Here is a 20,608-nt window from a genome sequence, read left to right as displayed (position 1 = left end):
TGTTAGTAAAGTCAGGTACTGATGTAGGTGAGGAGGCCTGGGATGCAGTCAACATTCCAATTCATCCCAAAGTTGTTTTTAGTAGGGATGAGGTCAGAGCTCTAGAGCAGGCCACTCAAGATCTTCCACTCCAACCAATGTAAAATATATCTTCATGGAGCTTACTTTGTGCACAGGGGCAGTTCAAATAAGGAGAAAATGTAATGCTACACATTCAAATACATCCTATAACAACTTTGTGATTACGGTTAGGGGGAGAACCACATATGACTAAAAAGTCAGGTCTCCCAATACTTTTGTCCATACTGTGTATTTATAAAAAAAAAAAAAAATCACAATTCTGTTAAGTACTATCTACCTTTTATGAGGGGCCAGCAAATCAAAACACTTTGCTATTGAATTTAGATGATATTCTGTTTGGTTTACAAGCATGTGTGGATATTACACTGTAGCGGTGTGATTAAAAAGACGATTCACAAATTGACATCCATTTGTGGCAAGTAAACCCTCTGCCCAAAACCCTTTTCCCAGTTCCATTGGTGGAGGAGTGGACTGGGTTAATAGACAGGGTTGCCAGATTAGGAAAGTTTAAAATTTCTGTACAATCACCAGTATCTTGTTTTATAGCAAATGTCAAAAAATCTTTGTTGTTCGGTTTTTGGTTTTTTTTTGCAAAGTTTGGGAAGAGGCAATGGTTGTCGTGAGGATAATGCTGCACTTAACAAAATATGTTGTAAACAAATATTTCATGGACTGAAATTCTGGGAAAGAAAATGCTTTTTTTTCTTTAATTTCCAATTTTTTATTTATTTATTTATTTATTTTGGGGGGGGGGTATTTGCAGTTGGATTTGAAAAAGTAGTGGCGGATGGAAATTGTGCTTAAACCTGGCAACCCTGTTTACTAATATTACTTTGAACACAACTAAACAAAAATACAAACTACTAGAATAGATGACTGGATGTTTTTGAAACTCAGCTGTACATTATGCTGTTCAGTAGATCGTAGCATTCAGTAGAAGTAAAGTGTAAAGTAAAATTTCCTCTCAGTTTCACTTTCTTTGAGACTCTGTGTTTAATGTTTTAAAGTGTATGCTCACAAACCATTGCTGTTAATAAACAAAGTGGGTCATTTTTTCCCCATGCTTTTCTTTTGAATGGGTTACAGTAAAGGTCTGGCTGATATGGTGATGTATGGATATTTCCACAATGTTTCTTTTTGAGACATTTTATGGATATGTTGATACATTTATTTTTAAATAAGTAGGATTTTTAAACAGACTAGAAATATAAATTTCAGATATTAGATATGCAGCCTCACACACTTGTTTTCAAATTAATACTGCCTGTTTGTTAGTAAGCTTGTCTATCATTTTACATTATACATTTCCATGTATCTCGGAAATACCTTCGAGGATTACATCGTTATATTTTTTTATCCGCTGCATTATATTGCAATCCCAATTCTAAAAAGATTCGGGACACTGTGTAAAAATTCACATAAAAACTGCACTGATTGGCAAATCTCATAAACCCATTTGGAAAACATAACGGTTTAAACTGAGTAAATTTACCATTTTAAAGAAAAATAAGTTCAATATAATTTGATGGACCCAACAAATCTCAAAACATGTTTGGTAAAGGCCATGTTTACCACTGTGTAGCATACATACATCTGGGAACAGTCCATATACATCTGGGAACAAAAGAGACCAGTTTGGGAGAGGAAAGTTGTCCCGTTTGTGTCTGATACAGGAATCGAGCTGCTCAATTCGTCCAGGGTCTTCTTTGCAATATTTTTCATTTCATGATGCACCAAATATTTGTAATTGTTGAATGGTCTGGACTATAGGCAGACCAGTTCAGCATTCAGTCATGCTGTTTTACTTGATTAGCATTGACTCAAGGCTCTCTTTTGCATTTGTTGCCCTAAAACATAAATATGCCTATTTTTCTCAGACAAATGCTTCCCCCACTATCCTCAGAGTTGTAGGCCTTTGAGGTAAGCACTGATAAAAAGCCAGGTGGTCCCTCTACTCTTTAGTCTAGAGAACGTGGAGTCCATGGTTTCCAAAAAAACCCCAAAAAACTTTTGATTGTCTGATCACAAAACAGTTTTCAACTTTGCCTTAGACCATTTTAAATAAGCTTTGGCTCACGTTTTGACATGGTGTTTTTGATTGGGTTTTTAAATGTCCTGTATATCGTTTGGAAGAGGAAGACACCATCACCTGTAGGACTGCACTGTTTAATGCAGTACCGACTAATCTAAGCAGCCATCAGTTTAATTTATAAAGGACCTCCTAAATATAAACAATTAGTTGACTTTTATTTGGAATTAGTTTGTGTTTTGGGGTCTGGTTTGGAAATGGGAATTGCTTATTGCAAGAAGTGTAAAAAAAAAAACAAGTTCACTGAAGCAATAGGATCCTTTTAAAATTACATCACACAAGGGGCTCTGGAGTGGCGCAACCAAAAACAATTTTTTTTTCCTATTGCTGGGAGGTTGCAAATTCGATTGCAGATGATTCAGTGGGCATGCCAGTGCTTTAAGCTGTCTCCTGTTAATTACAGTGGTGGTGCCCAATTGTGGCATCTGTGAGCTCATGTGTGTTGAAGGTGGCGCATTTGATCCACTGCCCTGTGATGCAGCATGAGCAGCAGTCATGGTGTCAAACTTTAGAGGTCGACCGATTGATCGGCTGGCTGATTATTACAGCCGATTTTTGGCATTTTTAAATTAATGTGCATCGGCCAATTATATGGCAAATTAGGCCAATTATTAAGCATCTGATACACCAAACTGTGCGTGTAGCTTTTTTCAATCATGTCTGCTAAATTGCGAAGAAAAGAGCAAGAATGACAACAAGCATGTTCCTTTTTTCTCATGTGTTTATTCACTAAGCTGACTAGCCAGCACAGACATGAGACAACGTTGTGGAAAAACTAAAGCTGACCAACACTTAAAAAACCCCTGCTGTCGCCCAATGGCCGACCATCAGCTTGGTGTTTTTTAAGTTTTTATCATTCGTTCTTAATCGAATGCAATATATATTTTATATGTACTGCTTTTGGGGAGAGAATGAAAATAACTATTAGGGGAGTGAATTAGAGTAACTTTTTGGAACTGTATTGTTAGTAAGCCCTCAACCAGCTGTAGTTTAGGCTACAGGTACAAACCGGGTAACAAGTGCACTGATTTAAGAGACTTTTGGTTTTTAATAAATCTTTAGTTTGAGCGATTTTCTGTATCACTTCTTATTAACTGTTAGATTTTATGAGATGAAGGGAAAAAAAGAAAATCGGGCAAAAAAATTGCCTGCCCTGGTTTTTAAAAATAGGCACTGGCCAGAGAAAACCCCATATTGTTTGACCTCTATCTGACTTTATGTGTCTTGGAGGAACCACGTTTTTACCTTTGTATTAATTGCTTGGTGAGTAGGAATTGGCAGGATAAATCCAAATAAATCCATAAAACCTCCTGATTTATGCTGCTAATACATTCATCCTAAAAGAAAATACCATATTCACTGAAAGTTTGAACATGGCGAATAAAATGCCGACTTTCTCTGAAGAAAAATGTTTGGGATCAGATTTCATTTCCACACATGCTTACCATATGTGTGTTTGTGTGTGTGTTTGTGTGTGTGTTTGTGTGTGTGTGTGTGTGTGTGTGTGTGTGTGTGTGTGTGTGTGTGTAAATCAACAGAGCGCATATACAAGTTAATAAATGTTTTGATAAATTTGATTTGCTAACAGGCCTCATTTGGGCGACGACGTGTCTGAGGAAGAGGAGGGGCTAAGCTCGAACGAGGATGACGATAACAGCTCCACCTCCAGCAAAGATGAAATGGACCAATCGAGAGACAAAGAGGTGAGACTGGGATCACTCACAAATCTTCTGATCTTTACACAACACGCACAGCAAATTTTGAATGGCAGCCAAACTAATCTGGATATAGAGTTACAGTGTCAAATAATCAGTGACTTGTTGTGAATTCACAGTTTACAGTATTATAAGTATATAAATGTACCTTCAGTGGGGTCCTTCAGATCTAGTTATGTGCCATAGATGTATTTCAGCTCTAAAACCAGGCCCTCTAAATGTATTTAGTAAACTAATACAGTAGTTGAATAAATTCAGACTAGATATCATTTATTTGACATTTCAATTTCACCCACTGACCTACATGAATCATTAGTGGCTTCTGAAATCTTTGATGATGTTGATACAGTATACCTGTGTGTCAATGCTACACACTACAGAAATTCAGTAACAGTGAACATCGTCTCAAAGCAGCTTTACACAGATAATGCAGTGATAACGAATAAATTAGATGTTCTTTATAAGTATACGTTTGTCCCTTATGAGCGAGCCGGTGGCGACTGTGGCAAGGAAAAACTCCCTGAGATGGCAAAAGGAAGAAACCTTGAGAGGAACCAGACCATCTGGGTGGCACTGAATGTCTATTTATTACAGATAATCGATGTTGAGGTGTGCAGTGATGGTGATCAGATGCAAACTGTAGTCAAAATGTTATAAAAGCTCAGCTAAGTATTCATACTACTCTGAAAGTGTGGTCTTACTCCCTTTATCTCTTCTGAGATATTTTAAAAACCCTGTAGTTCTTAAAATATTTATAAATGATATCTATTTTTACAACACTGAAGCTCAAAATGTAACCAAATTCCAATATCCTTATTACAAATGGGTGATGGCACTTGTTTTTTATTTATTTTTTATTTTTTTGTAATGTACATTGGCTTGTTATTTTGGAAACAAGTATTTTTTCTGGTTATTACGAGGCATGTGTATGTTCTTTTTGCTGATATGAGACAAACTAGATAATGTAACAATATGAAGATTTACTTTGATTAAACAAATATATACATTTATAGATGTTCAACTTCCTTTATATTGAAAAATCATCCCTTAGCAACAGCTTTAAACACTCTTGGCATCCAGACAGTTCTGTTCTCCAAACATTCAGCTGAAATACTTACCAAAGGTGTTCTTCGCTGTTTGGAGATTTCATTTAATAAGATGTAGGTGTAGTGACTGGGCAGGCCATTCCATGAGAGAGAAAACTCCAGCCGTCTGTTCGCTCGCTTAATAACGCTTCGACGTTTGCTTCGGGTCGTTGTCTTGTCTTCAACCTTCCCTGCTCGAAAACAACCCCAAACCATTAAACTCTTACCTCCACGTTTGACTGTGGGGGTGAGGCAGTTTGTTAACATCTTCTCTCCTGTTCTCTATCTTTCTTAAGTTCTTCTGTTAGAGCCAAAAATTTCCAATTTGGACTTCATTTGTCCAGAGCTTTCATGCACTTATTCACTGTCCAATTCTGTTGCATATAAACAAAAGGAACATGAGTTTAAAAAATACAAATAAAAATTAAAGACTGGGTGTTTCCAAGCGTTTGACAGGATTTTTCTTTTTTTTTTCTTTTCTAATAATAAAAATAATTTTTTTTTCCTACTTTTTATTTTTAATGAATGTGACCATCCATAAACTCAGTCTTAATCTTTATGTAATGATGTTTAATACTACCAGGAAACTGATCTGACTGTCCAGGGATCTTGTGCTGTAGAATCATTTGCGGGTAAAGGAGGTAGCACAGTGGTTAATACACTGGACTTCTGATCAGAAGGGAGTTCAAATCTCAAGTTGTATGAATGCAGAAATTGTAAGTCCGTCTGGATGATGGCGTCTGCCAAATGCTGCAAATGTAAATATAGGGTTTTTTTTGTAATACAGCAGATTTTCTACTCTTACAGATTTGGCACATAATTATAGAGTTTGGATTCTGGATTTTTTAAAATCTTCAATAAATAAATTGATAAACTTTTGATATTTAGGTACGTGATTTTATACGTAAACATGAAGATTACTAAAGGCTAGAGTTTCGATATCAAAGCACCAAATTCACTAAAATACACAATTTATTAAATTCTTATTCTGATCAAAGCGGTTTGAAAATAGTTGCGTGTTGGTAGATGAATGCATTTGGTATAAAAACGTTATAATTTGCTGCATGTTTTTAACATACCTCCTGTCATTGTACTCGCGCTCTCTTTGTTAACAATTCAACACACACTCTCTCACACACACACACACACACACACACACACACACACACACACACACACACACACACACACACACACAGTGAGAAACAGGAGGTCTACTCAGTCAAACTGTGCTTATATTGTGACAGATCCTGGGTCCAAATAAAGAACCATGGCCTCCTACCCTCCCCAAACCCATACACACATACTCTTTTACACACACACACACACACACACCCACACACACACACACACACACACACACACACACACACACACACACACACACACACACACAAATGTGAGGGTGAAGTCAGTGAGTCTGCACTGATATGAAGCTGTGTGTTTTAACTTACCTGAGATGGTTGGATTCACTGAGAGTGTAAGTGTTACGATATTTTAATGCTGTATGTATGAATGCTATGATTTTGATTGTGTGTGTGTCATTAGGAGGTCGAGAAAGCAAAAAGGAATAAAGTGGTCCACATTGCCATGGAGATCATGAGCTCAGAGAAAGTGTGAGTACAACCATAGTATTTTGTGTGCTTCTGTGTGTGTGTGAGTGTGTGTGAGTGTGTGTGAGTGTGTGTGAGTGTGTGTGAGTGTGTGTGAGTGTGTGTGAGTGTGTGTGTGTGTGTGACTAATCACTAATCAGTAGCTGATGGCTTCACATCATTTCCGGCTTCCTACAAATCAGCCGAGAAGTATGTAACGTCTAACATCAGTCTCACACGTACTCTGCAATGCAAATCATGCAACGTATTACACATTACATTTTAGTAAATAATTGAGCAAAATGTCTCATCGTGATGGTTTAGTCAGAGGGAACGTGTTTCTGTACACACTGAGTTTGTATCCTTAACGTACAAAAGTTGTTCTAAAATTGTTTTATAGACGTTAAAAAATATCTACCGTATTTTCCGGACTATAAGCCGCTACTTTTTTCTCACGCTTTGAACCCCTCGGCTTAAACAACAAAGCGGCTAATTTATAAATTTTTCCTGGGTTTTTCCCGGTTTCACAAACTCCAAGCCAAAAATAATAATAATAATAATATTATTACATAATATGTCGCTCAGTTTAAAAATGGCCAATGAAAGACCAATGAAATTTCCGAACGGAAACGAAAAAACGCACTTCACCTGTGTTCTGAGCTGCATGGCATCGGGAGAAAAGCTTCACCGATGGTGATTTTTAAACACACGGCGATGACAAAAAAAAAACTCTCGGGAGAAATAGTTGTGAAAGGAAGGAGGAAGACAGTGAACAATGACTTTCTTGGTAGGCTACTGTTTAGATACAAGCCGTTGTAAAGCGTTGAGACTGGGTGAAGGGAGAGCTCGCTAACTCCAGTTACAACAGAAATCATATAAGCACAGACAGGTTTCCAATTTTTTTTATTTTTCTCTTTGCAACAGCGTTACGGGTTAGTCAAAGAAACTTAGAACTGAGCATCAGAAAATAATAAGGACATATTCCTCGGTCTTGCACACATGCAGTAATACCGGAAAAAATGCCGCTCTGCTCTTAAAGGAGCCACAACATATTTCACCCGTTACACAGTGTCTTTCGTTAAAGCCTGTGAAAAGTTCATTAGTTTCAGTGTAGACGGCTTATTTATGTTTAAAATAAAAATCTTTGTCAAATTTAGTGGGTGCGGCTTATATTTCGGTGCGCTTAATAGTCCAGACCTTTTATTCTGGAAGTGTATGTGTTAGGGTTAAATTATGAGGGGCCCTTATTTTGGAGTACTGGAAACACCTTTGCTGAAATCACTCGCTCATTCACATATTCACTTATTCACTAAGCCACTATATAGTCAGTGGCAGTTGAGTTCACTGTATAGGAAGAAGGGAACAAAATGAGCGAATTTAGACACTGACGTAAATATCCTGCTTTAGGACCCTCCTGATTTTGGTCATGTTTATTTACCATTATGTTTATTATTTAAAAATACATTAATATAAAGATTGAAAGGGAAAAAGATAACAAATCTCACTACTGTGTCACATTTAATTCTTTTATGAACATAAAACAAAAATCAACTTGAATATACAAGTATATGAACTAGGGGTGTCCCCGGCTAAGGATTTACATAGTCATATCAGAGTTGTCGAGTCTTGCCAATAGTCGACTGATCGAGAGAACGCGTGTTTGCCAGTTCGAGCAGGCTCTCAAAAATTAATTTACAGAATTAAATCAGAAGAGAATATACCTTTACAGAATTTTCCAGACATTGTTAAATATTTACATCCATGTTGCCAAGATGCTTTTGTGTCAGTCACAAATCATGGAAAAGGAAAATGTCACAGGGGTGGTTGGTTATTCACTTCTGTTAAAAATATTTATTAAAAACTTCTTTCTTTTTAAATTTTTAATTACAACGTAATCATAGTTCTATGTGCAATCAGACATTAAACACAGACATTTCAATATAAGCAACGAAAACTTTTTGGGGTCACCCCTTATATGAACATATACAAAACATTTTCACTGGATTTCCTGTCAGTGTCCTCGAGCTAACTTCAGGGCTAAACAGATAAATACTCTGTAAAATGTCTTGCTAATTGCTAATTTTGGATTTAGCAAAATGTATTTTCTAAAGGGGGCGATTTTCTATTGCACCGTATCACGTTGCAGTTTGTCAGCGCACGTACACCCAAAAACGGTGTGCATTGTGGATTCGAACTAGCGAACGAACGCAGGGAATAAAGTTGTTGTCGGGCACCATTACAAAAAGGCAGACACCCGAAATAGTGCACTATATAGGCGATAAGGAGCGTTTTCAGAAGCAGCTTTTGTCTTTAGCACAATTCCATATCACTCCGTCCAGGGATAAGAGTTGTTTCAATTCACTTCCCCACACAAAAACATACACACACAGACTGCGGGAAAAGCAGGAAGTGCTGTACATTATGAGGTTTTTAACTTTTCTAAATTCTTCGACAAAATATTGTGTAATGTTGTCTGAAGAAAATAGGAAGAAATGATGCAGATTTACACATTTATTTATAGATTTCGTGTGAGTTTATGCCCAATAAATGTTAACCTCATAGCTCCTATACAAAACTCTAACAAGTTTCAGACACCAAATGTGTATAATAATAGACTTGACTACATTTGGGACCTGTGCTTCTGCACTTTATGTACTTTGTTAGCAAAACTATATGTAATGATTCAAACTGTTCATGGATCTTTGTGAATATTACACTGCATATGCTTATACTGTATAGAGACTGGATCTAATAGTTATGAAAACATGTATGTTGCAGGTTTGTGGACGTTTTAAAGTTGCTGCACATCGTAAGTAAATAAAAATCATTTCTAAAAAAAAATCTTTAAAAAACCCTGCTGGTGATTTATGATCTTTTTTTCTTTACCGGATGACAGGAAACTCCGCAGCCCAGTATAAACACTGATACACACCTGTGGCTTTATTTATGCTTGTAATGAGTGTGTGTGTGTGTGGGGTGGGGGGGGGGGGGAGCAATGAATTAAAAGAACACAGAATGAAAGAGAGTGTATAGTGTAGCAAGAAAACAGTCACCGAAATAGAGAAGGAAGGAACAGAAGGCAAGACGTGGCGAGACAAAGGAGGGAGAAACTGAGAGATTTTTAGGAAAGAGGTCACACCCACCCCCTCTGGTGCCCACGCAGTTGGCCATGATCCCTAACAGCTGCCTTTAAGAAGGTTGTGTGTGTGTATGTGTGTGTATGTGTGAGAGAGAGGGAGTAAGCAAGAGATTATCTTCATACCAAAACTCCTCTGGTCTTTTCCTGTGTGAACTGATTTGGAAAAACTTTTTTTCACTGCACAAAGTACTGAAACTTTTGGCACCAGAAATCTTTTTTTAATTGGCTACTAATCCAAAAACCAAGCGATTTTGGTACCTGCAGAAGACTGGGGCGGGGTTTAAGGCATGGTTGTTGCTGATTGGTTACACATGCTGCCTCGCACATCATAGTCAATCTAGGCCAGGTCAAAAACGCAGTATTACACCATTTCCAAATAAAGTTTGAAATATATAAAAATAATATGTCCAGTTGGTGGAGACATCCTAGTGTGTGAATTTGTTCTGTACGCTGTCTCAAGTTCAAAAGTCAGACTTATAGGATTATAGGAAGAGTTGGATCAGGTCCTGCCCATCCCTTTGGAGGTTTGGTTCTGCAGTGAGTGTTGTAATTGTTGATCTCCAGCTTGGGATTTTATATATTTAAAATGTTAAAATATCCAGTCTTAAGCATCTCAGATTTATTTTTACTGTCAGAGCTACAGCTCCAGTTTCAGAACTGAAGTCTAGGGCCGCTGTTGTTTTTAAACGTGCAGTGGAAAAACACCGGAAACCAAAGCATATGGTGTTTCTGCGTTTTCTGATCGTGTATTTGGGTGGTGGTATTTATCGACATGTTGAATTGATGCCTGACTGCGATTGTTTGTCAAATGCTAGCTGTAGCATTTTCGAAATGAATGTGTACGTACAGACGTTAAAGTGCACAAATATCTTGGACCGTCGATTGTCATACAGCGATGCACTTGCCTGTAGCATCTCCGTTTTCTCGACAGGACTTCCGGGATGCGGTTGCCAAAGCGAACCGCGCCAGTGGTAAACCTGTGGTGGAGGAGCGGGTGCTGAATCAGATCCTGTACTACCTCCCTCAGCTCTACGAGCTTAACAAGGACCTGCTGAGAGAGCTGGAGGAGAGAGTCGCACACTGGTAAACACACACCTTCCTAGTACACATTTTAAAGTAGCTATGCATAGGGTTTCAAAGGGGCGGAACATTTTTAGAAAATTTCCAGAAATGTTCCATGGGAACTTTATCTGTGGGATTTTGGACATATTCCAAGTTGGAAATTTACCAGCAATTTGTTTACATTTACAGAATTTTACTGGAATTGATCAGAAATAATTTGAAATGAATATAAACTGTATTATATACAATATAAACATTTCGTTTTGTCATAAGTTGACATGCATGCAAACTAAAAATTTGAAACATCATTGTACTATTTATGTAATTTACGTGAATACTCGCCGAGATGGACGTTTTTTGACATTTTTTGTGCAAGATTCAAGAAATGATCTGTGGTTTGTGTAGAAATACACAGTGCATGTAGGGGGTATGGCCTACTGGTAAGTGTGCTGTGTGCATGTGATTTGATGAATGTATAGGGTAGAAATTCTACTGAAATTGCATTAAATCCTTTTAACCAAATTGTAACCAAGAAAATCCTGCCAGATTTTTTTTTTCCAACTATTTGTTATATTTAACTATATGTATAGCAATATTGTAAATTCCTAGTTTATTCTCATTAATGGTTCCTGTTAATTCCAGTATATATAATAATTTTCCAGTCTTCAAAACTACAGGAATCTTTTTGTAACCCTCGCTAGGCATCATGTAGCTAGCACAATATGATATTGACACTGGTTGGTTATATCTATTTGTGACTGTTCGAGTGCATTTCTAGACTTAATATATGACGTTTTTTTATATATATATATATATATATATATATATATATATATATATATATATATATATATATATATATATATATATATATATAAATTATTTTTAAAAACTTTAATTGTACTGTGAGTGACTGCAATCTAACAATTTCCCTGTGGGACTGATAAAGTATTCCGATGATTCTTTTAGAAATGAAACCTATCTAAATTAATATTTCTTGATTGTTCTCTTTTTTTTTTTTATAAATGGACTGAATTTGAGTTGGTCTAACAAAGTAGTGTTCGAGAGTGTTCAGCAAATATGCTAACTATACTTCCTGATTGGAAACTCGATAAATCAATGAGAAACAATAAAGGGCTTTCACAAATAAGTCCGTAACGCCTTCTGAAAAACGTTTCTTCCATTCCCCTTCCTGTTTATTGTGGTTGTTGATAGTTTTTTTTTTTATTTCCCTGAGAGATCAAACAACAAAAGAGCAATTCTACTTGTCAAATGTAAACTACAGCAAGGTGAATTTCTTACTTCGCATATCTGCAACATTAGGAAGCTGGGGAAAGTGCGTAGGATCAGCAATGATACAGCCCTGGAGTACAGAGAGTTAACAGCTTTGCTGGACCTTTCGAACAGTAACCCAGAGCCGTAACTACTGAGCTACCCCTTCCCTTATGCTTCAGTATTCTTTTTCTTTCTTTGTGATTTTAAACACACAGGTCGGATCACCAGAGACTGGCAGACATCTTTGTGCAGAAGGGACCGTATCTGAAGATGTACTCGACGTACATCCGAGAGTTCGATCGCAACGTGGCTTTGTTGGACGAACAGTGCCGCAAGAACCCTTCTTTCGCCACGGTCGTACGTCAGTTTGAGGTAAGGGGGTACTTTGGGTCCGTTTCTGCTCAAATACTGTGCCTTTTTCTTCTTAACTGATCTTCGCCTCATAGGATAAAATTCTGGAGACATGCGTGTTTTCACAGATGTCCATTCTTTCATCTTCAGTAACTGCTTTATCCTGGTCAGGGTTGTGGTGGATCTGGAGTCCATCACATCAAACATTGGGTGTGAGGTTATACGTTGATTATGACGCGACAAAAAAATAATAAACTTGACTTTCATAGCAATTTAGATTAATTCATCAAACTAGTGATGTACCACTTTGCCGATTACTAATAGCACAGTCATCACCTCATGACTGTGACCTCATGACTGTGACCTCACATGAGTAGCCTGTAAATAGTCCATGTTACGTCACATTGATCCATATCTTCTAGCGTCTACATTCTCGTCACTCAGTGGTCCTAACGGCCCTCGAATGTTACATTTGTAAACTTTCTTTTATCTCGGACAGAGGTGGGACCTAATACGTCCTGGTAGATATCAGAAAGCACTCAGAGCTCATTTGCTTTTTGCGTTTCTTTTTTTTTTGTCTAACAGTCGTTGTCCTGTTAGAAGATGAACCGTCGCCCCAGTCTGGGGTCCAGAGCGCTCTGGAGCAGGTTGTCATCATGGATGTCTCTGTACATTGCTGCATTCATCTTTTCCTCGATCGATCCAGACTAGTCTCCCAGTTCCTGCTGCTCAAAAACATCCCCAAAGCATGATGCTGCCCCCACCATTCTTTACTGTAGGTGAAGCAGTGAGCAGTGCCTGGTTTCCTCCAGACATAACGCTTGGCATTCAGATCAAAGAGTTCAATCTTTGTCTAATTAGACCAGAGAAGTTTGTTTCTTATGGTCTGAGAGTCCTTCAGGTGCCTTTTGGTAAACTCCAGGCAGGCTGTCATGTGCTTCTTACTGAGGAATGGCTTCCGTCTCCGTTTGGTGGAGTGCTGCAGGGATGGTTGTTCTTCTGGAAGGTTCTCCTCTCTCCACAGAGAAACGCTGAAGTGCTTTCAGAGTGACCTTCAGGTTCTTGGTCACCTCCCTGACTTAGGCTTTTCTCCCACGATCGCTCGGTTTGGACAGGCGGCTCCGCTCTAGGTAGAGTCCTAGTGGTTTTAAACTTCTTCCATTTACAGATGATGGAGGCCACTGCAGAAATATTTCTGTATCCTTCCCCAGATCTGTGCTTTGATACAATCCTGTCTCAGCAGTCTACAAACAATTTCTTGGACTTCAAGGCTTGGTTTGTGCTCAGACATGCACCGTTTTGTTTGGGACCTCATATTGACATGTGTGTGCCTTCCCAAATCATGTCCAATCAACTGAATTATCCACAGGTGAACTCTTTCTGTTGTCATGATGGGTATTGTTTGTAAAATTTTGAGGAAATTAATTAAATAATTGAATCCATTTTGGAATAAGGTGGTAACGAAGCATAAAATGTGGAAAAAGTGAAGCGCTGTAAATAGTTTCCAGATGCACTGTAACTAATTATTGATTGTTAAATGCAGTGGTTCTCAGTCAACGTTATCAACTTCATATGCTAACGCTTTTGTTTTAAAATCGGGCGTGTTGGAGCAAGAAAACTGATCCCGAACACTACTTATCTAAATGCTGCATGTTTTTTTCTTCTCCTCTCTGTGTGGTGTTAGAAGAGTCCTCGTTGTGCCAGTCTGGCTTTGAAGCATTACCTACTAAAACCTGTGCAGAGGATTCCACAGTACCGGCTCCTGCTGACAGGTACACGACATGTTACTGCTCTTACATTAAACCATCAAGCAGATTACCTCTCAAACACTGTTCACTTGTTCTTAATTATATTACATGTAGTTACTTTATTTAACTTTTTTATATTGTTCAGGACCTAAATACTAATTCAACAAATAACCTTAGTTGGCAAAAAAAAAATAATTTTTTTGTTTGTTTGTAAGCCAATACTCAGAAACCAGGTGGGGGAAAAAAAATCCTATTTTCAAAGTCTTTAAAAGAGGCTGTGTCTCTACATCATGCCAAGAAGGAAAGACTTCAGCCATGAAAAATAAATGTTGTTGCCCATCAATCTGCAAGGGGTTATAAGGTCATCTCCAGACAATATAAACTCCACTATTCTACAGTGAGAAAGACTTTTAACTAATGGAGACCCTTTTATTGCAGTTGTCAATCATCATAGAAATTAGTGATGATTCAATCCATGTACAGACCATTAAATGTTCTTTTTTTTTATCTTTAGGTCATGTACAGGTGATGTTAAAGTCAATAAAAAAGAAAAGAAAGAAGCAGGCTTTTATATGTCATGTACATTGCAGCATAGTGAAATTCTGTCCTCAGCTTTTTAGTATACTTGGTCAGAGCGCAGTGTCGGCCATGATACTGGGCCATTGGCGCATAGAGCATTAAGGGCCTTGCTCAAGGGCCATACAGTGGCAGCTTGGCGGTGCTGAGGCTTTTAGCTCTAGTAACCCAGAGCCTTAACCGCTAAGCTACCACTTTCCAATTAGACAATCAGAACAAGTACCATATTTTTCGGACTATAAGCCACTACTTTTTTCCCACGTTTTGAACCCCGCGGCTTAAACAACGAAGCGGTTTATTTATGAATTTTTCCTGGGTTTTTCCTGGTTTCACAAACTTCAAGCCAAAAAACTGAGCGACATAACATCAGACCAATGAAATTTCTGAACGGAAACTAAAAAAACGCACCTCACCTGTGTTCTGAGCTGCAGGGCATCGGGAGAATTTTTTTTTTTCTCAAACGCACGCCGATGCCAAACTCCCAAGAGAAATAGTTGTGAAAGGAAGGAGAAAGACAGTGAACAATGACTTTCTTGGTAGGCTACTGTTTAGATACAAGCTGTTGTAACGCGTTGAGTCTGGGTGAAGGGAGAGCTCGCTAACTCCAGCAACAGAAATCATATAAGCACAGACAGGTTTCCAAAACTCGTGCTTTTTTAATATTCTTTGCAACAGCGTTAAGGGTTAGTCAAAGAAACTTAGAACTGAGCATCAGAAAATAATAAGGAAATATTCCTCGGCCTCCACACATGCAGTAAAAATGCGGCGGCAGGCTATTCATGCAGTAAAAATGCGGCGGCAGCCTATTCCCAAAATACCGCTATGCTCCTAAAGGAAGCGCAACATATTTCACCCGTTACACCGTGTAACAGACACTGTCTTTCGTCAAAACCTGTGTAAAGTTAATTAGTTTCAGTGTACTGCGGCTTATAGACAGGTGCGGCTTATTTATGTTTGAAATAAAAATCTTTGTGAAATTCAGTGGGTGCGGCTTATATATGGGTGCGCTTATAGTCCGGAAATTACGGTATAGTATTATTTAATGGGTATCTAGGAAAAAATCCCTTCTCTACAAAAAAAAAATGTGGAGCATATTTAAGATTGTGCAGCAAACCACTAAAGTTCTGGAACAATATCCTTTGCACTAATGAAACTAAGGTGGAGACGCTTGGTCATCATGCACAGTGCGAAAACCCAAAACAGTGCATCACCACACACACCTTTCCGGAGTGAGAACGGGAGCTTTAAGGATGGATTTGGATTGTAGTTAATGTCAGCAGTCTGCTACATTGACTCAGGACTACAGTTTGCTTCTGATCACCATCACTGTACCCTGCAGCCTCGTATATCTGCTATAAATGGACATTCGGTGCAACCCAGATGAGGATGGGTTCCCTCTTGAGTCTGGTTTCTCTCAAGGTTTTTTAATTATGCCATTTCGGGGAGTTTTTTCTTGCCACAGTCGCCACCGGTTTGCTGATCAAGGACAAACTTACACATATAAAGAACATATAAATTTTTTATCACCACATTATCTGTGTAAAGCTGCTTTGAGACAATGTTCATTGTTAAACGCGCTATACAATTAAAAATAAATTGAATTGAATTGAACCTTATACAAGCTCTTGAAGCACAATGGTAAGCGTGTGATGATATGAGATTGTTCTGCAGCCACAGGATCATGCCTTCATTAAGACAACGATGAACTTCACTCCATACCAAAATATTCTTGCGACAAATCTGTCATGGCAAATGCCATCTGTCAGCAGTTGAATCTGGAGTGAAACTGGGTCGTGTATTAACCCCAGCCACCAGCAGCAAATGGACTTCTGAATGGCTAAAGAGAAAGAAAATCATGTTATTGGAACGACCAAGTAGAAGTCCAGACCTTAATTCATATCCAAACTGAGATGCTGTGGAGGGATTTTGAGCTGTGCATAGACTAATGCCATCAGACATTAATAAAGTAAAAACAGTATTGTAAACGAAGAATCAGCCAGTGCTTTGCTAATTGCTTATTCTTACTAAATTATAGGGTTTCTTTGTCACCTGAGGTTTTTGGGTTATTTATAGATGTTGAGGACCACACAATTGTTATTTAGGCCATGAAATTGAAAAACATACACTTGACAGAGGGGGTGTAGTTTCTTTTTCTTATGACTGCATATAACTTACTTAAAGGTTTACAACATGATAAAAGTCCCGGTGTGCACACAATTGTTTTTCTGCTTTTCAGATTATTTGAAAAATCTTCCCGAAGACTCATCGGATTACAAGGACACTCAAAGTAATGACACCATACACAACTGATATATATATATATATATATATATACAGTAAATATATGTATATGTATGTAGATGAAATTACTGGAATCGCTTTTACGATTCCAGTGAAATGTGTAGGTTAAATATGGAAAAGGGCATGCTGTTAGAGAAAAACATATGAGGATGTTTTTTTTTTTTTGTCTGGTTCATCTCGAGGTTTCTTTCTCATACCACCTTAGGGAATTTATCTTGTAACTGTTGCCACTGACTTACTCATTAGGGATTAATTTATAGTCTATAGTTGGGTGATTTACAGTCCAATTTATACATTTTAAATGTATGTTTGTAGTGTCTTTATTTTTATAAAGTTGCTTTGGGACAATGTCCACTATTTAAAGCACTATAGAAATCAAATTGAACTGAATTGACATCGAAAGCAATCTTGAGGTGAAGTGGAGAGTTGAGTTGTTGACATTTTTTTATCATTTTTAATGCTATGCACCATTCAAGACAAGGTCTTACTCATGGTATAGCAGCTAAGAAAAAAACTGGAACTCTTTCCTTGAATGCTAAATGTGTGTTTCATGACAGAAAAATTTATATTATTTCTTATTTTATGTACCATTGTACATTTCTCTTGTACAAGCTGAAGCTATAGAGACTTAAACTAATTAGATCACGCTCACCAAAATATCCATATTTAAATTCAACAATTAATCCACTCTATCCGACTAATCACATTCATAAATTCCAATCCGGTTAGAATGTCGCTCCAGACATATTATTTTTCGTTAGTTTTTTTCGTAGATTTTCACTTCATAGATTTCTAAAGAAATTTCCTGCATTACAAGTCATTCTGGTGTTAAATAAAAAAAAAATTATATATATAAATATATATTTCTGTGTTTACTCAGCCGCTCTTGGGGTGGTGAAGGAAGTTGCAAATCACGCCAATGACATCATGAAACAAGGGGTAACACACAAACACAGATTCGCTCAAGCAATGTTTAATCAACTGTGAACTTCATGCTCTCGTTGCATCTAAAGTATAAACACAACCATATGGACAAAAGTTTGTGGACACCTGACTGTGTGCTTTTTGAACATCCCATTCCACATTTAGTCCCCATTTCCTGTTATAATAATAGACTTTGGACACTGGATTTTGGAGTGTGCTTGTGGAGATTTGTGAAAATTTAGCAACAAGGATGATAATAAAGTCAGGTAATGATGTAGGTGAGGTGAGGAGGCCTGGGGTGCAGTGTTCCAATTAATCCCAAAGATGTTCAATTGGGTTAAGATTCAGGGCTCTATAGCAGTAGATCTTCCACTTCAACCCAAATCATCTCTACATGGAGCTTAATTTGTGCATAGTGTCATGCTGGAACAGGTCTCCTAGTTCAAGTGAAGGGAAAATGTAATACTACTGTACCCAAAGACATTTATACAATTCTGTACTTCCAAATTTATGGTAACAGTTCGGGAAAGAACCAAGTCAGGTGTCCTAATGCTTTTGTCTGTATAGATGTATAACTATTACTGCGGTTTTGAAGTTACATGTGATGTAAAAAATCTTTTTCATATATACATAATAGAAATAGTCTGCATTTACTGTTTCATAAGTGATGCCAACATGTTAAAAATAGATTAAAGAAGATTTTTTTCCTCCAGAAAAGATTTAATCAGCCTTGTTATTCTTGATTTAAATGTATTGGGTGTTGGAGGGAAATTTGACAACCTCTGAAGCTCCTTTAATCTCATTGCCAGTGTTTTTTCAATATTACTACATGTAACACGAAATGAAGTGTTTCGTCATTGAAACAATTACGGAATTAAGAAATCTGCCAGTGTTTTGAAAGCTTAATAATCTCATCTGGCTTTATGTTTATTATTATTTTTTTTTGTTCTCCAGGATTCAGCAGCTTCACAGTTTTCACTGTTTATTTATGTGTTTTTTTTCCAGGACAACTTCCAGAAGTTGATGCAGGTTCAGTGCAGTTTGAACGGGCATCATGAAATTGTGCAACCTGGAAGGGTTCGTATTAAACTGTCTGATGACATTCCTTATAATCCTCTGTCTCTCTTTCTCTTTCTCTCTTTCTTTCTCTCTGCAATGATTCTTGTAAATAAATTAGTTTAATTATAGTAGATTTTCTTTTGTGTTGCTCATGCAGGTGTTTCTCAAGGAAGGCACACTGATGAAACTTTCCCGGAAAGTTATGCAGCCCAGAATGTTCTTCCTGGTGAGAAAAAGACTTTGCTTTTAGTATTTTTTTTTTAATTTCTGATATTATTTATAAATACAAAAAGAAGGGTTATTAAAAATCAATTCATTAGCCATTCACATGCTTAATTTACCCAGAAACACAATTTCATAACATTTTATTACTATAAACATAAAAATAACAAGAAATTGAGTGTTTTTTAACCTCACAGGCTGCATCCGTCCATTAATTACTTTCTTCTAACATCATGCCCCAATTTATAAATTTATTTTATTCTCGAGGAAAGGTGTCACCTTTTTAATGAGGTGTTTTGATAATTTTTTTATTAATCCTGAGTGGCTAAAAGATTCGTGACCAAGAATGAAAGCTGGATTTCTAGACTAGTTTTGTAACACGCCAACTGATGGCAGCACAAGGCTACACGCACAGTCACAGGGTGCACTAACCTTTATAAACCAGTGTATAAAGAAGGTCAGCCTGTACATCGTGAGCTGTGCAAATGGTGCTACTCTGACCATGTGCGTTATCTCATCTGCGATGCCATCATGGACAGCAAGTTAGAACAAAAAAGCAAACGTGAAATTCTACCCGAAACTGGACATATCTGCCACAGAGCTGTTCGAAATCATTCGGCAAGTTTACGATGCTGCAATGAGGCGATTGATGTGTTTTGAGTGGCACGTATGCTTTAAGAGCAAAAGAACATCACTGGAAGACGACGAGAGATCAGGAAGACTTTTAATGAGCTCAACCCCTGAAAATGTCGAAACTATTCGCAACTTGCACATGATGATCATCGGAGAACAATCCGCAAGATTGTTGCTATCGTCTGTGTTTCATACGATCATCACGTGTGATTTAAACATGCACCATGTTGCTGCCAAGTTCAAGTCAAGAAGCTTTTATTGTCATTTCAACCACATATAGCTGACGCAGCACACAGTAAAATGAAACAACGTTCCTCCTGAACCCTGGTGCTACATACAACAACAAGGAAGGGAGAAGTCATGAGCGAAAGCGACCGCTAGTCTCGAAACGTTTTGATACCACCCCGTAATTCACTCTGTTTCTTTGTACAGTTGCGGAATGAGGAATGGTACCACTTTTCAAAAATCTATACTTTTTCACTGGTTCAATTTTATCATTTGCAGCTTAAATAGTGGTCATAACAAACATAATGTAATTTGATTAAGAAGCTGATAAATAAAGTAAATAACTTTCCATAATCATTTCTTTCTTTCTTTCTCTCTCTCTCTCTTCCTGTGCAGTTTAATGACATCCTGCTCTACACCACTCCTGTACAATCTGGCCAGTATAAAGTAAACAGCATGCTGTCTCTGGCTGGTATGAAGGTCAGCTATCCTGCATTTTGCTCAAGCACACCGATCCTCCTACACACACAC

General features: G+C 37.6%; 1 protein-coding gene across 3 annotated transcripts in view; it reads left to right on the top strand.

Moving 5' to 3' along the window:
• Positions 1–20,608, top strand: part of fgd6 (FYVE, RhoGEF and PH domain containing 6) — a 53,285-nt gene that overhangs the window by 20,689 nt on the left and 11,988 nt on the right. For all 3 annotated transcript variants that reach the window (XM_083528298.1, XM_083528297.1, XM_083528299.1), the window contains exons 3-13: positions 3,759–3,873; positions 6,519–6,586; positions 9,341–9,371; positions 10,633–10,784; positions 12,254–12,410; positions 14,074–14,161; positions 16,950–17,000; positions 17,895–17,953; positions 18,944–19,015; positions 19,155–19,223; positions 20,474–20,557. In XM_083528298.1, coding sequence (XP_083384424.1) covers positions 3,759–3,873; positions 6,519–6,586; positions 9,341–9,371; positions 10,633–10,784; positions 12,254–12,410; positions 14,074–14,161; positions 16,950–17,000; positions 17,895–17,953; positions 18,944–19,015; positions 19,155–19,223; positions 20,474–20,557 — 946 coding nt within the window. The remainder of the gene's footprint in view (positions 1–3,758; positions 3,874–6,518; positions 6,587–9,340; positions 9,372–10,632; positions 10,785–12,253; positions 12,411–14,073; positions 14,162–16,949; positions 17,001–17,894; positions 17,954–18,943; positions 19,016–19,154; positions 19,224–20,473; positions 20,558–20,608) is intronic.

This window comes from Silurus aristotelis, assembly GCF_946808225.1.
Source record: "Silurus aristotelis genome assembly, chromosome: 24".
NCBI lineage: Eukaryota > Metazoa > Chordata > Actinopteri > Siluriformes > Siluridae > Silurus > Silurus aristotelis.
This window is presented reverse-complemented; position numbering and strand designations above follow the sequence as displayed.